Source organism: Scyliorhinus torazame, chromosome 9, assembly GCF_047496885.1.
Source record: "Scyliorhinus torazame isolate Kashiwa2021f chromosome 9, sScyTor2.1, whole genome shotgun sequence".
NCBI classification, from domain to species: Eukaryota; Metazoa; Chordata; class Chondrichthyes; order Carcharhiniformes; family Scyliorhinidae; genus Scyliorhinus; species Scyliorhinus torazame.
In genome coordinates this window covers 52,050,019-52,074,096 of record NC_092715.1, presented here as the reverse complement: position 1 = coordinate 52,074,096, position 24,078 = coordinate 52,050,019, and the positions used below count along the sequence as shown (strand labels likewise).

General features: G+C 46.8%; 1 protein-coding gene across 1 annotated transcript; it reads right to left on the bottom strand.

The window, feature by feature from the left end:
- Positions 1-6,852: 6,852 nt before the first annotated feature.
- On the bottom strand, positions 6,853-23,596 carry slc25a4 (solute carrier family 25 member 4). The gene is made up of 4 exons (XM_072515881.1): positions 23,381-23,596; positions 13,146-13,632; positions 11,967-12,107; positions 6,853-7,166 (listed from the first exon to the last, which is right to left on the bottom strand). Exons 1-4 carry the CDS (start codon positions 23,489-23,491, stop codon positions 7,009-7,011), a joined length of 897 nt encoding a protein of 298 aa, XP_072371982.1. The 5' UTR covers positions 23,492-23,596; the 3' UTR covers positions 6,853-7,008.
- Between the last annotated feature and the right edge of the window lie 482 nt (positions 23,597-24,078).

Below are 24,078 nucleotides of genomic sequence, written 5' to 3'. Positions count from 1 at the left end.
AGCCAGCGGAGCCCACATCCATGAATTATTTTTTTTAAAATGGCTGACCTATACCTCAGATGTATTTGATAATAATAATTTTTATTAGTGTCACATGTAGGCTTACATTATCACTGCAATGAACTCAGTGTGAGAATCCCCTAGTCGCCACATTCCGGCACCTGTTTGGGTACACTGAAGGAGAATTCAGAATGTCCAAATCACCTAACAGCATGTCTTTCGGGACTTGTGGGAGAAAACCGGAGCACCCGGAGGAAACCCACGCAGACACGAGGAGAACGTGCAGACTCCGCACAGACAGTGACCCAAGCCAGGAATTGAACCCGGGTCCCTGGCGCTGTGAAGCAACAGTGCGAAGCACTGTGCTACCATGCCCTGCCTTTGTTCCAAACCTTTATCCAATAAAATTAATTTATCTCAATCGTAAGTGGTTTCATATAACCTAAGCCGCAGCCTTTTTGAAGAATAAGTCCCAGATTTCTAGTTTGCTTTGTTGGAAAAAATGCTTCCTAATTTTAGCCCTAAATAACCTGACTTTAATTTTAGGATTATATGAAAAATGAAATGAAAATCGCTTATTGTCACAAGTAGGCTTCAAATGAAGTTACTGTGAAACGCCCCTAGTCGCCACATTCCGGCACCTGTTCGGGGAGGCTGTTACGGGAATCGAACCGTGCTGCTGGCCTGCCTTGGTCTGCTTTCAAAGCCAGCGATTTAGCCCTGTGCTAAACAGCCCCTAAAATGAAGTTACTGTGAAAAGCCCCTAGTCGCCACATTCCGGCGCCTGTTTGGGGAGGCTGGTACGGGAATTGAACCATGCTGCTAGCCTGCCTTCAAAGCCAACGATTTAGCCCTGTGCTAAAGCAGCCACCATTATATGATTGTTGTTCTAGATTTCCCCACCAGAGGAAATGGTTTCTCTAAAACTTTAAATCATTTTATCTTCTTCAGTGTCTGAATTAGATCACCTCTTGATCTTATATATTGGAGAGAACAGTCATGTCTATGCAATCTTTACATAATTGAGCCCTTTCAACCCTGTTATCATTCTAATGAATGCACCCATTCAAAGACAAATGCCGGAAATCTCTGGCCACTGGGATTCTTTTCCCAATGGCAATGCACCCCCGTCCATGGGTTTCCCAGTGGCATGAGGTGGCTTCAATGGGAAATCCCATTGACAAGTGGCGGGAAGAGAGAATCCCGCCACCAGCGAAGGGCGCGCCAAGGAACATGTAGCTGGGGCCTGGAGAATCCAACTGAATATATCTTTCCGGAGGTCTGGCAACGAAAATTGAACAAAATATTCTAGATGCCGTCTATCTAAGACTCAATTCTACAGCATCACTTTCTCACTTTTGATTTCCAACTCTTTCGTGATAAAGGCCAACTGTTTGCTTGTTATGGTATTTTTCATATTTTGTTGAGGTTCAAGCTTCAGTCAGGAATAGGTGAAAAGTCAAAAGTGTTTGAACATAGGAAACAGGAACATAGGAATTAGGAGCAGAAGCAGGCAATTCAGCCCTTCGAGCCTGCTCAGCCATTCAATCAAATCATGGCTGATCTCAAATCCATCTCCCTACCTGTCCCTGCATTCCTTTAACCTGTTTATTAAAACGTGAATATATCTATCTCCTTAATCTTTATTGTCACAAGTAGGCTAACATTAACACTGCAATGAAGTTACTGTGAAAAGTCCCTAGTTGCCACAACACTGAAGGAGAATACAGAATGTCCAAATTACCTAACACCACGTCTTTCAGGACTTGTGGGAGGAAACCAGTGCACCCAGATGAAACCCATACAGACTCCACACAGTGACCCAAGCCGGGAATTGAACCTGGGACCCTGGTGCTGTGAAGCAACAGTGTTGACCACTGTGCTACCATGCCAACCCTAGTTCTAAACCTACCACCTCTCAACCTATATCTGTGACCTCTCACTGTAGATTGCCCTACAACAATTAGAGCATACAGTGCAGAAGGAGGCCACTTAAGCCCTCACTTCCACCCTTTCCCCGTAACCCAATAATCCCTCCTAACCTTTTGGACACTAAGGGCAATTTAGCATGGCCAATCCACCTAACTGTCACGTCTTTGGACTGTGGGAGGAAACCGGAGCACCCGGAGGAAACCCACGCAGACACAGAAAAATACTTTTCACTGTACCTTGGTACACGTGACAATAAATAAATCCAATTCAGACATGGGGAGAACGCATACACTCTGACAGTGGCCCTGCGGGGAATCGAATCTGGGACCCTGGCGCTGTGAAGCCACAGTGCTATCCACTTGTGCTACCGTGCTGCCCATGGTCTACATTCACATTATCAATCCCTTTTAGTATTTTATATACCTCATCAGATCCCCTCTTCTAAACTCCAAAGAGTGTCGCTCCTCCTTTGTCAACCTTTTCATCCCTGGAATCTACCTGGTGAACCTCCTCTGAACTGCCTCCAATGCCACCACATCCTTCCTCAAATTAGGAGATCAAAACTGGACACAATACTCCGGATGTGGTCTCACCAACACCCTATACAATTGCAACAACACTTCTCTACTTTTATACTCCAGTCCTTTTACAATAATCGTGAACATTCCATTTGCCTTTTTAATTACATGCTGTACCTGCTTACCGACTTTCTGCGATTCTTGAAGACACCCAGATCCCATTGCCCACACGTATTTTGAATCTATTTTCCATTTAGATAATAACTTGCCTTTCTATTTCGTTCCGCCAAAATAGATAACCTCACACTTATCCACATTAAACTCCCATCTGTCAAATTTTGGCCCAATCTCCTAGCCTACCTATATCCGTCTGTAAAATCTATATCCATCTGTAAAATCTTTAGAACAAAGAACAAAGAAATGTACAGCACAGGAACAGGCCCTTTGGCCCTCCAAGCCCGTGCCGACCATACTGCCCGACTAAACTACAATCTTCTACACTTCCTGGGTCCGTATCCTTCTATTCCCATCCTATTCATATATTTGTCAAGATGCCCCTTAAATGTCCCTATCGTCCCTGCTTCCACTACCTCCTCCGGTAGTGAGTTCCAGGCACCCACTACCCTCTGCGTAAAAAACTTGCCTCGTACATCTACTCTAAACCTTGCCCCTCTCACCTTAAACCTATGCCCCCAAGTAATTGACCCTTCTACCCTGGGGAAAAGCCTCTGACTATCCACTCTGTCTATGCCCCTCATAATTTTGTATACCTCTATCAGGTCGCCCCTCAACCTCCTTCGTTCCAGTGAGAACAAACCGAGTTTATTCAACCTCTCCTCATAGCTAATGCCCTCCATACCAGGCAACATTCTGGTAAATCTCTTCTGCACCCTCTCTAAAGCCTCCACATCCTTCTGGTAGTGTGGCGACCAGAATTGAACACTATACTCCAAGTGTGGCCTAACTAAGGTTCTATACAGCTGCAACATGACTTGCCAATTCTTATACTCAATGCCCCGGCCAATGAAGGCAAGCATGCCGTATGCCTTCTTGACTACCTTCTCCACCTGTGTTGCCCCTTTCAATGACCTGTGGACCTGTACTCCTAGATCTCTTTGACTTTCAATACTCTTGAGGGTTCTACCATTCACTGTATATTCCCTACCTGCATTAGCCCTTCCAAAATGCATTACCTCACATTTGTCCAGATTAAACTCCATCTGCCATCTCTCCGCCCAAGTCTCCAGACAATCTAAATCCTGCTGTATCCTCAGACAGTCCTCATCGCTATCCGCAATTCCACCAACCTTTGTGTCGTCTGCAAACTTACTAATCAGACCAGTTACATTTTCCTCCAAATCATTTATATATACTACAAAGAGCAAAGGTCCCAGCACTGATCCCTGTGGAACACCACTGGTCACAGCCCTCCAATTAGAAAAGCATCCCTCCATTGCTACCCTCTGCCTTCTATGGCCTAGCCAGTTCTGTATCCACCTTGCCAGTTCACCCCTGATCCCGTGTGACTTCACCTTTTGTACAAGTCTACCATGAGGGACCTTGTCAAAGGCCTTACTGAAGTCCATATAGACAACATCTACTGCCCTACCTGCATCAATCATCTTAGTGACCTCCTCGAAAAACTCTATCAAGTTAGTGAGACATGACCTCCCCTTCACAAAACCGTGCTGCCTCTCACTAATACGTCCATTTGCTTCCAAATGGGAGTAGATCCTGTCTCGAAGAATTCTCTCCAGTAATTTCCCTACCACTGAAGTAAGGCTCACCGGCCTGTAGTTCCCGGGATTATCCTTGCTACCCTTCTTAAACAGAGGAACAACATTGGCTATTCTCCAGTCCTCCGGGACATCCCCTGAAGACAGCGAGGATCCAATTTCCTCTCCAGCCTCCTTCAGTATTCTGGGGTAGATCCCATCAGGCCCTGGGGACTTATCTACCTTAATATTTTTTAAGACACCCAACACCTCGTCTTTTTGGATGACAATGTGACCCAGGCTATCTACACCCCCTTCTCCAGACTCAACATCTACCAATTCCTTCTCTTTGGTGAATACTGATGCAAAGTATTCATTTAGTACCTCGCCCATTTCATCTGGCTCCACACATAGATTCCCTTGCCTATCCTTCAGTGGGCCAACCCTTTCCCTGGCTACCCTCTTGCTTTTTATGTACGTGTAAAAAGCCTTGGGATTTTCCTTAACCCTATTTGCTAATGACTTTTCATGACCCCTTCTAGCCCTCCTGACTCCTTGCTTAAGTTCCTTCCTACTTTCCTTATATGCCACACAGGCTTCGTCTGTTCCCAGCCTTTTAGCCCTGACAAATGCCTCCTTTTTCTTTTTGACGAGGCCTACAATATCACTCGTCATCCAAGGTTCCCGAAAATTGCCGTATTTATCTTTCTTCCTCACAGGAACATGCCTGTCCTGTATTCCTTTCAACTGACACTTGAAAGCCTCCCACATGTCAGAGGTTGATTTGCCCTCAAACATCCGCCCCCAATCTATGTTCTTCAGTTCCCGCCTAATATTGTTATAATTAGCCTTCCCCCAATTTAGCACATTCATCCTCGGACCACTCTTATCCTTGTCCACCAGTACTTTAAAACTTACTGAATTGTGGTCACTGTTACCGAAATGCTCCCCTACTGAAACATCTACCACCTGGCCGGGCTCATTCCCCAATACCAGGTGCAGTACCGCCCCTTCCCTAGTTGGACTGTTTACATATTGTTTTAAGAAGCCCTCCTGGATGCTCCTTACAAACTCCGCCCCGTCTAAGCCCCTGGCACTAAGTGAGTCCCAGTCAATATTGGGGAAGTTAAAGTCTCCCATCACCACAACCCTGTTGTTTTTACTCTTTTCCAAAATCTGTCTACCTATCTGCTCCTCTATCTCCCGCTGGCTGTTGGGAGGCCTGTAGTATACCCCCAACATTGTGACTGCACCCTTCTTATTCCTGATCTCTACACATATAGCCTCACTGCCCTCTGAGGCGTCCTCTCGCAGTATAGCTGTGATATTCTCCCGAACAAGTAGCGCAACTCCGCCTCCCCTTTTACATCCCCCTCTATCCCGCCTGAAACATCTAAATCCTGGAACGTTTAGCTGCCAATCCTGCCCTTCCCTCAACCAGGTCTCTGTAATGGCAACAACATCATAGTTCCAAGTAGTAATCCAAGCTCTAAGTTCTAACTAAGTTTAACTCCTCTTCACTGCCTGCTTTCCCACCTATTTTAGTATCATCCGCAAATTTTGCGATGTTACGCTCTGTCCTTGCTTACAGATCATTTATATAGATTGTGAACCGTTGAGGTCCAAGGACTGACCCCTGTGGCATCCCACTAGCTACAGTTCTCCAGCCCGAGAAGGACACATTTATTTCGACCCGCTGCTTTCGGTCAGTTGGCCAATCCTCAATCCAGTCTAGCACTCTACCCCCAATCCCCTGCGATCTCACCTTCTGGATCAGTCTTTTATGCAGCACCTTGCCAAACGCCTTCTGGTAGTCTAGATATACCACATCCACAGATTCCTCTTATCCAGCTTGTTTGTTACATCCAAAGACTTAAATGCAACAATTCTTTAAAATAATTTCCTGATTTGCCTTGTGAACTCTTTCTTATCCTTCCTGTCAGTTGGCCTTCCACGAAGATACCATTGATTGTTATCTAACTTCATATTGCTCTACTGTAATGCAATGGATGCCTTTATCCATTGCATTAGGTAATTTGGACATTCCGAATTCTCCCTCTATGTACCTGAACAGGCGCCGGAATGTGGCGACTCGGGGCTTTTCACAGTAACTTCACTGTAGTGTTAATGTAAGCCTACTTGTGACAATAAAAGATTATTTTTAAAAATGTATCTGCTCCACTCAACATCACCATTACTCACTCTTTTGCTATAATTCTCTTCTTAGAATTATAGAAGGAGGCCATTCGGCCCATCGAGTGTGTACCGACCCTTCTTGATTCACCAATGGGTACACAAGGCGGTTTAAAAGCACACACCCATATTCACAACAATGTACATATTTCAAAGTTGTCAAAAAGTAGCAGCACAGCTCAGTTCAAGATGGAGTTTTATTGAAAATTGTGTACATTAGGCAGTCTTAATAAATACATTTGATTTAGTTAGGACCATAAATACATTTGTTTGGTTAGGATCAATTCTAAACAATGTGCATATCTGTAGTAATTAGAATATAACCATTCATGGAGTACGTGTATTAAATACAGAAATTCGTCACCACCCACAAAAAAACTGGTAAAACCATGAGTAAAATATGTACAGTTTGCATGGGGATAAGGCTATGGAATTTAATACATGGATAACAAACCCAAAGGCTAAACTTGACCGTTTATTAATGCATAAAACCTGTTCACATTTGTTTTTATTCCCCAACCTGCAACTGCTTTTGTTCAGCTATCTGAATCCTCAAAGGTAGTCATGATTGTTGAAACCATTGTTCCTGCTACGATATATTACAGTTTTCTAACTTTGTATAGTTTTCAGTGGAGTGAGGGAGTTGGACCTTAGACATATTTTTTGATTTCATCATACAGTACCAGTACGAAGGCACCACCCATTCCTCTCAATACATTCGACCAGGCACCTTTGAAGAATGCTTTACCTCCTTCATCTTTTATAATCTTCTTCCAGCAGTCGATTGTGCCCTTGTACATAATATCAGCTGTTAAGACATTACAACAGCAAAGTTAGAATATGTATTATTCACTCACTGCAAAATATACTTTATTCACTGGCAAAGTGATGGATCCCAATGTTTCTTCTCTCAGGCCTATGTTACTACATGCATAACTCAATCACTGGTGTCTACAGTATTTTCTGTGCCTATAATTCTTTCACATAAAGGAGCCAGGTAGCTCAGTTGGCTAGATAGCTAGTGTGTGTTTTTGGTTAACACCAAAGTGCGAGTTTGATTCCCATTCCAGCTGATGTAGACTTGGTAGCCTCTTCACCCTGCCCTTCAGAGTGGAAGGCAATGACAAACTGCCAAGAAAATAGCTCAGGGTGAAGCACAAGCAGACACCGAGGCAAGGACCTGCCTTTGGGCACAGGATACAAGGCATGATCTTCATGTCAGATTTCCTCTTTTTTAAGAATGCACAATAATTAATATGAAGGAATAAGTGCAACCTTATAATTTAACTGATGAATCAAACAAGAGAACATTGGGCAGCATGGTGGCACAGTGGTTAGCACTGTTGCTTCACAGCGTCAGTGTCCCAGGTTCGATTCCCGGCTGGGGTCACTGTCTGTGCGGAGTCTGCTCACTCTCCACGTGTCTGCGTGGGTTTCCTCTGGGTGTTCCAGTTTCCTCCCATAAATTCCGAAAGACGTGCTGTTAGGTAATTTGGACATTCTGAATTCTCCCTCCGTGTACCTGAACAGCGCCGGAATGTGGCGATTAGGGGCTTTTCACAGTAAGTTCATTGCAGTGTTAATGTAAGCCTACTTGTGACAATAAAGATTATTAAAAAAAGATAATTAATTTAAATAATTTATAACAATCACTTGAACAGCATAATTATTTGTGCAACTGGAATGTTGATAATCCACTTTTCCAGGGACTCTGGAGCATATAATAAATAGTTTTTCAATGTGTTTATTGCCCGAGGTGGCGTCTACCTGGTGTTAGTGATGGTATACAATGTGCTTATTAGATTTTCCCATATCTCTCTTTAAAATAAGGTATTTCAGCAGCATGTTCCAAATGTTCTTGATCTTCCGGCATAATTCTGTCCAAAAGAGTGAACAAGTTAACTGTTTTAAGGTGCCTAGTGCTGAGTCTGTATTGTCAGCCATAATGATCTATTCAGAATGGTTATGTCTACCTCTTTTTCTATGGAGAATACCTAGCTCAACTGAGATCAGTAACTCACCGAGTCTGGGGAATTTTAGGCACAAACCTATGGCAGAGTGCTTTGGAGCTCCAATAGTGTAGCACTTGGTATCTATGCTACAAGGTGATGTTTAAGCATCTGTGCTACAAGGTGATGGTCAAGCATAGTATTAATGCTCGTGCCACAATGTTAATGCTAGTTTATCAAGAAATGATCTGCAACTGTATATCAGAATATTGTTTCACATATATTAAGATTTATACTTCAATAATGTTTTGAAAAGCATTATGTTTATTTAGTGTTAACTGGTGTTTTCATATGTCCAACAAAATGTATCAAATAAAGGTACTTTTCACCTCTTTCTAACCCACCAATGAATGATTTTTATTGGAGCAATTCTATAAAATGAAAGTTGTTGTAATGCTAAATGGAGAATATAGAAATAGTAAAGATGTTTGTTTATGATTTTTCACTTATGTTAAAGACTAATAGCTAGCTGGTTCAATAGGTCGAGGGCTGGCTTTTCATCTCTGGTCTGGGTTTAAGCCCAACTCAAAGTGATGAAATGAAAACTTCCTTTGTCTACAGCCTGTAAGACACCCCTACACCCCTGTGTGGATTTGGATTTCTGTTTATTGTCACGTGTACCGAGGTACAGTGAAAAGTATTATTCTGCAAGCAGCTCAACAGATCATTAAGTACATGAAAAGAAAAGGAAATAAAAGAAAATACATAATCGGGCAACACAAGGTACACAATGTAACTGCACAAACACCGGCATTGGGTGAAGCATACAGGGTGTAGTGTTAATGAGGTGAGCCCATAAGAGGGTCGTTTAGGAGTCTGGTAACAGCGGGGAAGAAGCTGTTTTTGAGTCTGTTCGTGCGAGTTCTCAGGCTTTTGTATCTTCTGCCCGATGGAAGAAGTTGGAAGAGTGAGTAAGCCGGGTGGGAGGGGTCTTTGATTATGCTGCCCACTTTCCCTTGGCAGCGGGAGGTGTGGATGGAGTCAATGGATGGGAGGCAGGTTTGTGTGGTGGACTGGGCTGTGTTCACGACTCTCTGAAGTTTCTTACGGTCTTGTGCCGAGCAGTTGCCATACCAGGCTCTGATGCAGCCAGATAGGATGCTTTTTATGGTGCATCTGTAAAGGTTCTGCGAAATGGCTCATCTGTGAAATGAGTTTGAGCAGTCTCTCTCACCCTAGTTTCTATTGAGCCTGGGTCCACAGCAATGAGTGCCAATCCAGCTGTGAGAGGCCACAGAGCAGCAGGAGGCTGAAGTGGAAAAACGTCACATATGCAACAAAGTACAGCAAAGGTAAAAGGCCATTTAGACTATTGTGCCCATGCCTGGACACAGTTGTGTTTCTATTTCTTTGAGCTCCCAATCTGTGCTATAATTTGTTCCAGCTTTCAAACATGTTAAGTCGCATCATAAATATTCTCAGGCAGGGCAGCACGGTGGCACAGTGGTTAGCATTGCAGGCTAGGTGGATTGGCCACGCTAAATTGCCCCTTAATTGGAAAAAATGAATTGGGTACACTAAATTTATTTTAAAAAAAAGAAAAAAAAACTCTCAGGCATTGCTGCCTCACCTGCCGAGGACCCAGGTTTGATCCCGGCCCCGGGTCACTGTCCGTGTGGAGTCTGCACATTCTCCTCGTGTCTGCATGGGTCTTTCCCCCACAACCCAAAAAGATGTGCAGGTAAACCGGCCACGTTAAATTGCCCCGTAATTACAATAAAAAAAGAACTGGGTACTCTAAATAAAAAAACATTTAAAAAAAAATTATTCTCAGGATAATATGTTGGTGTCAACACCCACAGCATTGTATTACATGTGAGTGGTTGCAACAATGCTCCTCATGCAAAATAGTCTTAATCTTGCACATGGAGGTTAGCACTGAACTAATGTCAAATATGTCCTCCAAGAGAGAGAAAGAAATCGAGAAGATATTGTATAAATTAGGCTAAAGAATGGGATGGGGAGAGAGGCGAGAAAAAAAAATGCATTTTCAAATAATGGAGAAATTAAAATAGATATGGGTCATCTGTTAAGAAAGCAACAAGTTGGAATAAATATAAACTACAGACACTTTGCATTCAGGTAAAAGGGTTTCTGCATCTAGTAATATGAACATGGCAGTATATGTCTGGATTAGATTTACCTTGGGACCCAATCGTTGTGGCTTTCAAAACTAAAGTCACAGGCTGCAATATAAATCACTGCATTTTATAGTGGGAGATTGTGGCATAGTGGTAACATCACTAGATTAGTAATCCAGCGGCCTGGATGAATGCTTTGGCGGCAAGGGTTCAAATTGCATCATCGCAGTTGGTGGAATTTAGATGCAAGCAAATAACTGAAAGCTAGTCTCAGTAATGGTAACCATGCAATGTCACTGATTACTGTTTAAAATCTCATTTGGTTCACTAACAGTTCTGCCGTCCTTACCTGGCCTGGTCTACATGTGACTCCAGACCCATAGCAATGTGGTTGATTCTTAACTTCCTCTGAACTGAAATGGCCAAGGCAAACCACTCAATCGGGCAACAAATGTTGGTCACATCCCATGAAAATATATTTTTTTAAAATTGCTGAAAAACTACACCTTCTCAAAGCCTTGCTTCTTGCACTCATCAAGAAAATGGCAAGAACATCAAGGGGTTATAATAAAAGCAAAATATTGCAGGGGATGGTAATCTGAAATAAAAACAAAAAATGCTGGAAAACCTCAAGTGTGTTGGGTAGAATCAGTGGAGAGAGAAAGAGTCCATGTGATTCTTTTTCTGAGTTAAGAAGAGGGTTTTGTTTATTTAATACCAAGAGGTTGTGATTTCCTGTGACTTGCAATTGTCCGGATGAGTGCAATATGAAAATCTTCAACAAAATGTACTAGGGGCTTTTCACAGTAACTTCATTTGAAGACTACTTGTGACAATAAGCGTACTTTACTTTACATTCAAGCTGTGTACTACCCAACGGGGATATTAATTTAAAAAAGTTCAGTTAAAGGAAGAATGCCTATATGGCGCTCCATATGGTGATTGATGTCTCTGGGACTAGAACAGGCTTCACAGTCTTAAAGGAAATGTTGAGAACGGGGAAGTAGCAGTATAACTCCAAAAGGGCAGCACGGTAGCATTGTGGATAGCACAATTGCTTCACAGCTCCAGGGTCCCAGGTGCGATTCCGGCTTGGGTCACTGACTGTGCGGAGTCTGCACGTCCTCCCAGTGTGTGCGTGGGTTTCCTCCGGGTGCTCCGGTTTCCTCCCACAGTCCAAAGATGTCCAGGTTAGGTGGATTGGCCATGATAAATTGCCCTTAGTGTCCAAAATTGCCCTTAGTGTTGGGTAGGGTTACTGGATTATGGGGATAGGGTGGAGGTGTTGACCTTGGGTAGGGCGCTCTTTCCAAGAGCCGGTGCAGACTTGATGGGCTGAATGGCCTCCTTCTGCACTATAAATTCTATGAGTCAGTGCCATTGCTACACCCTCAAGGATCATTTAATTATTCAATTAGGCGGAAAGATTTTATGCGTGAGTGTGTTATTTAAATTTATTTGCAGCAAACTGATTTTTTTTAAAAAAACAGGTTAACAATGAATGGATTTCACACTTACCTCCCTTACGACCTGACTGCATCATCATGCGCCGACGGACAGTGTCAAAGGGATAGGACACCAGGCCAGCCACTGCTGTCACACTCTGTGCGATCATCCAACTGATCAGAATGTGCACGTTCTTGGGATCCGGCATCATACCTGATGATGAATTGACAGGCAGTTTATTTGTTTGATGTTCATTGATAAATGGCAAACTTGACTAACGTCAGAGTTTTACAGCACAGCAAGAGGCCTTTGGCCCATCATATATGCCCCTGCCAACAAGCACCTATCTATTCTAATCCCATTTTCCAGTAATTGTACGCCAAGGCGTTCCAAGTGCTCATCTAAATGCTTCTTAAATGTTGTGAGAGTTCCTGCCTCTACCACCCTTTCAGACAGTGAGTTCCAGATTCCCATCACCCTCTGGGTGAAAAAGCATTTCCTCAAATTCCCTCTAAATCTCCTTAAATTTATACCCCTGGTTATTGGCTCCTCTACTAAGGGGAACAGTCTATTCTTATCTACCCTACTTATGTCCCTCATAATTTTGTCCACCTCAATTAGGAACCCTCAGCCTTCTCTGCTCTAAGGAAAATGACCCTGCCTAATTAATCTCTCTTCTTAGCTGAAACGCTTCAACCCAGGCAAGATCCTGGTAAATCTCCTCTAGTGCAATCATTTCCTTCCTATAGTGTGGCAACCACCAAACTTCCACAAAGTGACTGATGAGATTGACGAGGGCTGGTTTTTTTTTTAAAACAAAAATAATCCATGAGTTTTAATTTAAAATGTCATTTCTGCGTTTATCTAATTTTGATGAAGATCATCTTTCAAATGCATCATTATAAATTAAAATCATTGTGGTTAGTGTGTTGGAATATTTCAGGACACAGGTTAGTGTGTATATATTGGAATATTTCGGGACACAGGTTAGTGTGTGTGTGTAGGAATATTTTATGATAGAGGTTACAGTGTCCCAAAATATTCCAACACATACACACAAACCTATGTCCTGAAATATTCCAACAAGTACACATAACCTATGTCCTGAAATATTCCAACAAGTACACACTAACACATGTCCCAAAATATTCCAACAAATACACACTAACCTATGTCCTGAAATATTCCCAACACGTAGACACTAATATTCAGGACATGACCCGCTGCTAGCACATGCAGTTTTCTTCTCACCTTTCGCAGTATCGTAGACACCAAAGTAGGCAGCTCGGTAGATGATGATGCCTTGGACTGAGACGTTGAATCCCTGGTAGAGGCCCCTGATGCCATCTGACTTAAAGATCTTGCTGATGCAGTTGGCCAGACCACTGAACTCTCTCTCATTCAGGCCCTTGCCCACATCAGCTGCCAACCGCGTTCGGGCAAAGTCCAGCGGGTAAACAAAACAGAGGGAGGTGGCTCCGGCTGCTCCCCCCGAGGCCAGGTTCCCAGCAAAGTAACGCCAGAACTGTGTCTTCTTATCAACACCTCCGAGGAAGATCGTCTTGTACTTGTCCTTGAAGGCGAAGTTGAGAGCCTGAGTTGGGAAGTATCTGATCACGTTGGCCAGGTTCCCACGCCAAAACGATATAAATCCCTGCTCTTTCGGAATACGGACCACACAGTCTATGATGCCCTTGTACTGTGTTTCTACCGTAATCTGCCTGCTGGCATGTTGCACCTGAAGTAGTTCAAACAAAAGTTAAGAAATTATTGTTACTTCAGGCCCATTTAGGGGTTGCCGTTTTTGATTCGTCCTCATATTAACTGTCGTTACAAAATAGCCCTTAAAATAATAATCCAAGGAATGTTACAGGACCAATAGCAGAGTGCGTGGCGAGGTTGGTGGGAATTCTGGAATATGGAAAGAAAGAGGAATTTTGTGGACAGGCATTGGGGGTTCAGGAGGTGTGTTACTGTGTACAGGACTCCCAGCCTCTGACCCGCTATTGCGAATGCAGTGTTCATATGGCTGCACCAAGTCGGTTTCTGGTGCATCTCAATCCATTAAAAAAGCAACTGTCCCTTGGATCACATTTAATGTTTTGTCACGAAATTAGCTTAAGACCTGGCCCGGATTTGACTCATGATTTCCCCACCCACCACCATGATGAGCTCCTGATGTAACGATCATGTTACCCGCCTCCTAAGTATCTAATTATTCCCTCTGGTTAAAATTAAACAGTGAGGTCAAACAGTTAAAGTGGAAGCACCTTTTCAAACTGTCCTTGATTCCGGAGGATACATATTCAAATGTTTTACTGCTGAAACCCTATATCAGTTTTGTAAAAAGATTTGGGGTGGGGGGGGGGGGGGGGTGTTGCTGAAGTGGGACTGAGACAACAGGGGGGGGGGGGGTGTTGCTGAAGTGGGACCGAGACAACAGGGACCTGGGAAAAAGTTGGAAAACACCCAGGGAACATTCTATTCACTCCGCACTCGACATTATCTACACAATGGCGCAGAGTAGCTTAAACCCAGAGGTCATGCTGATGCTGAACTCCTTCCCCTGGAATCCTGCAGAAATTTGTCACAACAAAGTGAGGAGTCCTCCAAACTGTTGGAGAGGAAAGCTCGACTTCCGGTTGCGGCGATGCGGAGCTAAGCCACACGTTTTGGCAGCTCCCGCAGCAACGGACTTTCGGGCTCTCTAGAGGAGCCCCAACGGAGCTTTTTTTTAAATCAATCCCATGTGGGAAGGTGCAGCGAGGTCCCCCCTCACAATTTATGGCAGAGATCAGCGCTGGAACGTCGAGGAAAGGGGTCCTGGAGCAGAGACCAAAACGAGGGGAAGAAGGCAAGGTGGCGGAGTGGGGGCCAGACCAGCAGGAGTTCCTCAAGCTATGTGTGGAGGAGCTGAAAAAGGAGGTGCTGGCGCCGATGCTATTGGCGATCGAGGGGCTGAGGGAGACCCAGAAGACCCAGGCGGTGGAGATCCGTGAGGGGAATGATAAAGTAAATACCAACGAGGACGAGATCCTGGGCCTGGCGGTAAAAATGGAGGCGCACGAGGCGGTGCACAGGAGGTGGGCTGAGAGAATTGAGGTCCTGGAGAACAGGTCGAGGAGGAAAACCTCCGGATTCTGGGTCTTCCCGAAGGAGTGGAGGGAGCTGATGCCGGGGCGTACGTGAGTACAATGCTCCATTCGCTGATGGGTGCGGAGGCCTCTCTGACCCCCCTGGAGCTGGAAGGGGCTCACCGGGTCCTGGCGAGGAGACCCAAGGCTGATGAGCCGCCAAGGGCGATAGTGGCAAGGTTCCATCGCTCCGCGGACAAAGAAAGTGTGCTGAGATGGGCCAAGAAGGTGCGGAGCAGGAGATGGGAGAACGCGGTGATCCGAGTATACCAGGATTGGAGTGCGGAGGTGGCAAAGAGTAGAGCTGGCTTCAACCGGGCCAAGGCTGTGCTGCATTAAAAAAGAGTCAGGTTTGGCATACTGCAGCCTGCGCGACTATGGGTCATTTATCAGGACAGACACCATTATTTTGAAACGCCAGAAGAGGCTTGGACCTTTAAACAGACGGAAAAACTGGACTCGAACTGAGGGGATGTGGTTTTATATGGGGTTGTAAATATGGGTAAAGAATATTTTATAGGTGGGATGATGGATGGGGATGTGTGCAGAGTTCAGGTTAAAATTCCTAAAATTTCCTTTTTCTTTTCTGTAGACAAGATGATGATGATGGGGAATGTGGGCGTCGGTGCTGGAGGGAGGTGAGACTTGGGGATGAGGGAACTGGGATAATGGCCGCAACAGGAGCTGCGCCACAGGGGGCGGGCTGGTTCAGGAAAGCGCGGGCTTTTTCCCGCGCCAAAAGGGGGGGGATGGAGGAAGGTAAGGAGGAGGAGAGACTCCCACACGGGGGAGATCAACGGGAAGGCGGGGGAGGCCGGGGTCAGCAGAAGTCAGCTGACTCACAGAAGTAATATGGGGGGAGCAAAAGAGCTAGATGTGGTCGGGGTGGGGGTTCCCCGCCTGGGGGACTGGAGGGTGCGGGAGGCACGAGCACGGGACTGGCCTAATATAGGAGATGGCTAGTCGGCTTGGGGGGGGGGGCCCAATCCGGCTGATCATGTGGAATGTGAGAGGCCTAAATGGGCCGGTTAAGAGGGCCCAAGTGTTCGCGCACCTAAAGGGACTGAAGGCAGACGTGGCCATGCTTCAGGAGACACATCTGAATGTGGCGGACCAGGTCAGGTTAAGGAGGGGATGGGTGGGACAGGTGTTCCATTCGGGGCTGGATGCGAAGAATAGAGGGGTGGCAATACTGGTGGGAAAGCGGGTGTCGTTTGAGGCCAAGAACATAGTAGCGGACAAGGGAGGCCGATACGTGATGGTGAGTGGTAGGTTGCCGTGGACGGAGGTGGTACTGGTGAATGTATATGCCCTGAACTGGGACGATGATGGATTCATGAAACGGATGTTGGGGCATATTCCAGACCTGGAGGTAGGGAGCTTGATAATGGGTGGGGATTTTAAAACGGTGCTGGACCCAGCATTAGATCGCTCCAGATCTAGGACGTGGAAGAGGCCGGCGGCAGCCAAGGTGCTTAGGGGGTTTATGGATCAGATGGGGGGAGTAGATCCGTGGAGATTCGTCAGGCCTTTGGCCAGAGAATTTTCTTTTTTCTCCCACGTACACAAGGCCTACTCCCAGATAGATTTTTTTGTTTTGGGCAGGGCACTGATCCCGAAAGTGGAGGGAACGGAGTATTCGGCCATAGCCATTTTTAGACTATGCCCTGCACTGGGTGGAGCTGGAGCTGGGGGAGGTGAGGGACCAACGCCCGTTGTGGAGGTTGGATGTGGGACTACTGGCAGACGAGGAAGTGTGCGGGAGGGTGTGGGTGTGTATTGAAAGGTATCTGGAGGCTAACGACAACGGGGAGGTGCAGGTGGGAGTAGTATGGGAGGTGCTGAAGGCGGTGGTCAGGGGAGAGTTAATCTCCATTAGGGCTCACAGGGTGAAGAGAGAGGGCAGGGAAAGGGAGAGGTTGGTGGGGGAGATTTTAAGGGTGGACAGGAGATATGCAGAGGCCCCTGAAGAGGGATTACTCAGGGAGAGACGAAGTCTCCAGACGGAGTTCGACCTGTTGACCACAGGGAAGGCAGAGGCTCAGTGGAGGAAGGCACAGGGGGCGATATATGAATATGGGGAGAAGGCGAGCCGGATGCTGGCACACCAGCTTCGTAAGAGGATGGCAGCGAGGGAAATAGGTGGAGTCAAAGATGGCAGAGGAACTATTGTGCTGAGTGCAGGGAAAGTGAATGAGGCTTTTAAGGCCTTTTACGAGGAACTGTATAGGTCCCAGCCCCCAGGGGGAAAAGAGGGGATGCGGTGATTCTTGGATCAGTTGAGGTTCCCAAGGGTGGAGGTGCTGGTTTGGGGGCGCCAATTGGGGTGGAGGAGCTGGTTTAAGGACTGGGGAGCATGCAGGCAGGGAAGGCCCCGGGGCCGGATGGGTTCCCGGTGGAGTTTTATAGGAAGTATGTAGACCTGTTAGCCCCGTTGCTGGTAAGGACCTTCAATGAATCAAGGGAGGGGGGGACCCTGCCCCCGACAATGTCGGAAGCGACGATCTCTTTGATCCTGAAGCAGGATAAGGACCCACTGCAATGTGGGTCATATAGACCGATCTCGCTCCTTAATGTAGATGCTAAGTTGCTGGCAAAAATGTTGGCCACGAGGATTGAGGACTGTGTCCCGGGGGTGATTCACGAGGACCAGACGGGATTCGTAAAGGGTAGGCAGTTAAATACTAATGTGCGAAGGCTCCTAAATGTGATAATGATGCCATCGGTGGAGGGAGAAGCGGAGATAGTGACAGCCATGGACGCGGAGAAGGCCTTCGATCAGGTCGAGTGGGAGTATCTCTTGGAAGTGCTGAGGAGGTTTGGGTTCGGGGGAAGGTTTATCAGTTGGGTTAAGCTCCTGTATAAAGCCCCGGTGGCGAGTGTGGTTACGGACCGGCGGAGGTCGGAGTATTTCCGGCTGTATCGAGGGACGAGGCAGGGGTGCCCCCTGTCCCCTCTGCTGTTTGCATTAGCAATTGAACCTTCGGCCATGGCATTAAGGGAGTCGGGGAAATGGAAGGGGGTGGTTCGAGGGGGAGAGGAACATCGAGTGTTGCTGTACGCAGACGACCTGTTGCTGTATGTGACGGATCCAGTGGAGGATATGGTTGAGGTAATGCAGATCCTACGGGAGTTTGGAGACTTTTCGGGCTATAAGCTCAATGTGGGAAAGAGTGAGCTCTTTGTGATCCATCCGGGGGACCAGGGAAGAGGGATAGACGACCTAACGTTGAGGAGGGCGGATAGGAGCTTTCGATACTTGGGGATTCAGGTAGCCAGGAGCTGGGGGGGCACTGCACAAACTTAATTTGACGCGGTTGGTGGAACAGATGGAGGAGGATTTTAAAAGGTGGGACATGTTGCCACTCTCGCTGGCGGGTAGGGTACAGTCGGTTAAAATGGTGGTCCTCCCGAGATTTCTTTTTGTATTCCAATGCCTCCCAATTGTGATCACTAAGGCCTTTTTTAAGAGGGTAAGCAGGAGCATTACGGGATTTGTGTGGGCGAGCAAGACCCCGCGGGTAAGGAGGGGGTTCTTGGAGCATAGCAGAGATAGAGGAGGGTTGGCGTTGCCGAATCTGGGTGGTTATTATTGGGCAGCCAACGTGGCAATGATCCGTAAGTGGGTGATGGAGGGAGAGGGGGCGGCGTGGAAGAGGTTGGAGATGGCGTCCTGCAAAGGAACGAGCCTGGGGGCGCTGGTGGCGGCACCGCTGCCGCTCTCGCTGACAAGGTATACCATGAGCCCGGTGGTGGCGGCAACGCTAAAGATCTGGGAGCAGTGGAGACGGCATAGGGGTGCGACGGGAGCCTCGGCGTGGTCCCCGATCAGAGACAGTCATCGGTTTGTCCCAGGAAGGATGGACGGGTGATTTCAGAGCTGGCATCGGGTAGGGATTAGAAGAATGGGGTTCCTGTTCATTGACGGGACGTTTGCGAGCTTAGGGGCACTGGAGGAAAAGTTTGGGCTACCCCCGGGAAATGCTTTCAGGTACATAGAATCATAGAAGTTTACAGCATGGAAACAGGCCCTTCGGCCCAACCAGTCCATGTCGCCCAGTTTTTACCATTAAGCTAGTCCCAGTTGCCCGCACTTGGCCCATAACCCTCTATACCCATCTTACCCATGTAACTATCTACATGTTTTTTAAAAGACACAATTGTACCCGCCTCTACTACTACCTCTGGCAGCCCATTCCAGACACTCACTACCCTCTGAGTGAAGAAATTGCCCCTCTGGGCCCTTCTGAATCTCTCCCCTCTCACCTTAAACCTATGCCCTCTAGTTTTAGACTCCCTACCTTTGGGAAAAGATGTTGACTATCTACCTTATCTATGCCCCTCATTATTTTATAGACCTCTATAAGATCACCCCTAAGCCTCCTACGCTCCAAGGAAAAAAGTCCCAGTCTATCCAGCCTCTCCTTATAACTCAAACCATCAAGTCCCGGCACCATCCTAGTAAATCTTTTCTGCACTCTTTCCAGTTTAATAATATCCTTTCTATAATAGGGTGACCAGAACTGCACACAGTATTCCAAGTGTGGCCGTACCAATGTCTTGTACAACTTCAACAAGACGTCCCAACTCCTGTATTCAATGTTCTGACCAATGAAACCAAGCATGCCGAATGCCTTCTTCACCACCCTGTCCACCTGCGACTCCACCTTCAAGGAGCTATGAACCTGTACTCCTAGATCTCTTTGTTCTATAACTCTCCCCAACGCCATACCATTAATTGAGTAGGTCCTGGCCTGATTCGAACTGCCAAAATGCATCACCTCACATTTATCTAAATTAAACTCCATCTGCCATTCGTCGGCCCACTGGCCTAATTGATCAAGATCCCGTTGCAATCCTAGATAACCTTCTTCACTATGCCACCAATCTTGGTGTCATCTGCAAACTTACTAACCATGCCTCCTAAATTCTCATCCAAATCATTAATATAAATCACAAATAACAGTGGACCCAGCACCGATCCCTGAGGCACACCACTGGTCACAGGCGTTTGTGAGGCGGCAGGTAAGGGAATTTCCACTACTCCCGGCACAGGGGATTCAAGATAGGGTGATTTTGGGCGTATGGGTCGGGGAGGGCAAGGTGTCGGCGATATACCAGGAGATGAAAGAAGAGGGGGAGGCTCTGGTAGAGGAGCTGAAGGGTAAATGGGAGGAGGAGTTGGGGGAGGAGATTGAGGAGGGTCTGTTGGCTGATGCCCTAAGTAGGGTTAATTCCTCTTCCTCGTGTGCCAGGCTTAGCCTGATACAATTTAAGGTGGTTCATAGACGCATATGACTGGGGCAAGGCTGATTAGGTTCTTTGGGGTGGAGGACAGATGTGGGAGGTGCTCAACAAGTCCGGCAAACCATGTCCATATGTTTTGGTCATGTCCGGCATTGGAGGGGAGTTGCGGGAACAGTATCTAAGGTGGTGAAAGTCCGGGTCAAGCCAAGCTGGGGGCTAGCACTATTTGGAGTAGTGGACGAGCCGGGAGTGCAGGAGGCGAAAGAGGCCGGCATTCTGGCCTTTGCGTCCCTAGTAGCCCAGCGAAGGATCTTGCTAATGTGGAAGGAGGCAAAGCTCCCAGCGTGGAGGCCTGAATAAATGATATGGCTGGGTTTATCAAGTTGGAAAGGATAAAGTTTGCCTTGAGAGGGTCTGCGCAGGGGTTCTACAGGCGGTGGCAACCGTTCCTAGACCATCTCGCGGAGCGTTAGATGAAGGTCGGACAGCAGCAACCCGGGGGGGTAGGGGGGGACATTGTTCGTTGGGGGGGGGGGAGAGGCGGGAGAAAGGGGGGTTTCACTGGGGGGCATTTGAGCAAGAAAGCACATGAATGATCCCAAAACTGACATGTACGGGAAGAATCCAATGTACAAAGTTCTGTATCTTATTGACTTGCCATGTTCATGTCTTGCCACACAAGTTCTTTTTCTTTTCTTTGTTACGGGGGGTGGGGGGTTTGTTTGTAAGGTGGAAAATATTGTTATTGAAAAATTCTTAATAAAAACATATTTTTTAAAAAAGAAGGAAGCTCAACAATCTGAAAATTGCGAGGAGCTCTCTCCCTCTCTCTCGGTCTACACATAGGAAACAGACACATTGTTGAGGTATGAGATTGTGAAAGCAAATCTTAGACAATGTTGAGAGCTCTGCCGAAGCAGCAGACACAAGACCAAAGGGCATAATTGTACAAAATTATGATGGATGTAAATAGGATAGATAGGAAGAGACCTTTCCCTTAGTTGAGGAAAAGGGCAGGAAAGTGGACATGAGGAATGTTGGATCAGCCATGGTTCTACTCGATGGTGGAGCAGGCTTGAGGGGCCGAACAGCCCACTCCTGTTCCTATTACGTATCATCTTATGGGGCAATAACCAGGGGGCATAAAGGTAAGGTGATAGGCAGGAGATTTAAAGGGGATTTCACCCAAAGGGCGGTGGGAACCTGGAACTCGCTGTCTAAAAGGGTGGTGGGGGCAGGAACCCTGACAATACTGAAGAAACATTTAGATGAGCACTTGAAACGCCAGCACACAAAGCTACCACAGGAAAGTGGGATTAGAATAGATCGGTGCTTGATGGCAGGCACAGGCGCGATGGGTTGAGGGAGGGGTCTCTTTCTGTGCTGTAAAATTCTGAGACTATGGAATTCAAGTTTCGGTCAGAAAATATTTCTTTACACAGAAGGGCATTTGAGGGTGGGACACTGGATCAATTCAAGCACTTTCCAGATGACATATGGAGAAGAGGGTGGAATTGGGATTCTGAAAGAACCTACATTTTTCATGCTATCTTGTGAACAAGTGGAAAGTATGGGCTAAGGTGGTATATGTATGAAAACAGAAACATGCCAGAAATAGTCAGTAGGTCTGGCAGCATCTGTGAAGAGATGGACAGAGAGTTCAGGGCTGTGACCTCTCGCCAGAGCACTCCACAGAAGCTGCCAGACCGGCTGAGCGGTGCCAACACGTCCCCGTTTTCCGTTCAGGTTTCCAGCAGCCCGCAGTATTTTTTGACTTTTGCAAGGAATAACTAAACGGGCCGGTGACCTCGGCTCTGGAGGCTGAAATGGTTCAAAAAGGCGACCAAAAGAAGCTAAACTTCGCCTCTGATCAAATAAAAAGGCTGTACAACGGCGCCGGCCTGATTCAAAGCGAATATTCGTCAATGTAAACACCACGCTGGCCCCTCCCAACACCATCCAAAACAACTGATACACTTTCACTGAGTGAGGGGGTTACTTTGGAAGGAGAGCCCCGGGTGGAGGAGAGCAGGCTCGGAGAGTCAGTCCCACCGGGGCTCACTGAATTCCAGCATCAAGCCCATTGTAGTCAGTGCTCGCTTCCCTGCGCATATTTGACTAGCGAACAAATATCTCATGTGACAAGGCACCAGTTTGAGATGGATCAGCCTCGAAGGCCACCCATCCATCACATTGCTGCAGCCAGGACTGTATCCGCCTCCACTTGTAGACCCAGGTAATGGACAGAGATTAAACCTTTTCTTCCATCTCCCTTCAAGCACTCCCAGTGGGAGTGAGTTCCACATTCCCAAAACTCCTTGCTTAGTTTACTCTGAATTTCCCATTGGATTTCTTGCTGAATGTTCTACATTTTTAAAAAAAAATTCTATATGGGATGTGGGCTTCGATTGGGTCAGTATTTATAGCTCCTGTCTATTTGCCCTTGAGAAGGTGCCTTCTTCCTGTCCTATGGTGATGACCTCTGCAGTTATCCTGTTACCCGCCCTCCCCACCAGAGCAAACATCCACTCCAACGATTGGTGCAAAACATTTTGGGATGGCCCCCTCCATCTCAATCCAGTAGCTCCTGTGAAGAGATTGGGGAGATCTGCGGCGTTGGATCTCACTGGGCATCAGGATCCCAAAGGTGCGAGCAGAGCAATGACATTGCCACGGCTCCTTCTTGTAAAACTGTGACCGGGTGTCGGTTACAAACCTCCCCCTGTGTTTTATGTTTAATAAACCGGATGGACAATCCAAGCGAAGCCAAACCTGGGCTTGGGGGATGTCCCCCAACATCCCCTCCAGCAAAACTGCTGCTGGCAGAGGTTGGTGGTGACAAAGTGGCGGGGGGGGGGGGGGGGGGCGGGGGAGGCGAAACTTTGGCTTCAAACCCCTGATTCTAAAAACAGAAAGTGGAAAACAATCCCAGTGAGACGCTGGCTTCTTTTTATAGCCACTTCAGAGTGTGGGCCAAGCCAGTTTGCAAACGCGTTGCCCACTCGGCTAGAGTCGGTGTTGGCACGTTGGGGGGTGGCCGTTTCAGGATTTACCAATCCATGTTAAACATACATACCGGTATATATACAAACTCCCCCCTCTCACCTGGAGCAGCAATTTCACCCTCTCGATGGGGGCCACTGCCGTCTTGGAGATGGCAGCGGCAATCCCGCCCGTCAGAAAGTCCTTGAGGAAGCTGATGGCGTAGTCACCCATCTCCGGGGCAGAGCTATTCCTGACGAGGGGGGGCCCGCTGGTATAACAGCACCAAGAAGCAGCAGCGACCTCCGGGGATATTCGCGGCGGACCAAATAGACGCCGCTCCTCCCTCACACCTAATATAAGCACCCTATGTATCGCGAGAGGGGGGGGACATTCCGCATTGGGCGCCACTCCATAAATTTCCCGTGGTGTCACAGTTCAGGAGGGGCGCCATGGCTGTCAGAAGAAGGTATCAAAGTTACACTGGGGACGTTTAAAGGACATGTTTGACCAGGACCGAGTGGAAATAGTTGCAATGTGGCTCGACCCTAGGGTACAAACACTGGGTTTAATTTGGTCAAATATTTAACCATCAAGCCCCCCCCCCCAAGAAGTTCTGTTTTTAATTGACAATTTAAGTTAATCAAACAGTCTCAAAAAACGTGTTAAAAAGTGAAAATAAGCTTGGAAAAGTAGTCAGCCTCGACGATAGGATTGCCTTAATTATTCGTTTAGCTTTTTTTGCATTTTTCTGATTTTTAGAAATCTTTTGAGATTAATTTGCACTTTCTGACCATTACTTTGGAAAGCAGCTGGGCTTT

Coding starts and splice junctions, on each gene's coding strand:
- slc25a4 (XM_072515881.1), bottom strand. CDS start 23,491: ATGGGTGACTACGCCATCAGCTTCCTCAAGGACTTTCTGACGGGCGGG. Junction 13,633..23,380: donor GGGTGAAATTGCTGCTCCAG/GTGAGAGGGGGG, acceptor GAACTACTTCAG/GTGCAACATGCCAGCAGGCA. Junction 12,108..13,145: donor TGTCTACGATACTGCGAAAG/GTGAGAAGAAAA, acceptor ATTCATCATCAG/GTATGATGCCGGATCCCAAG.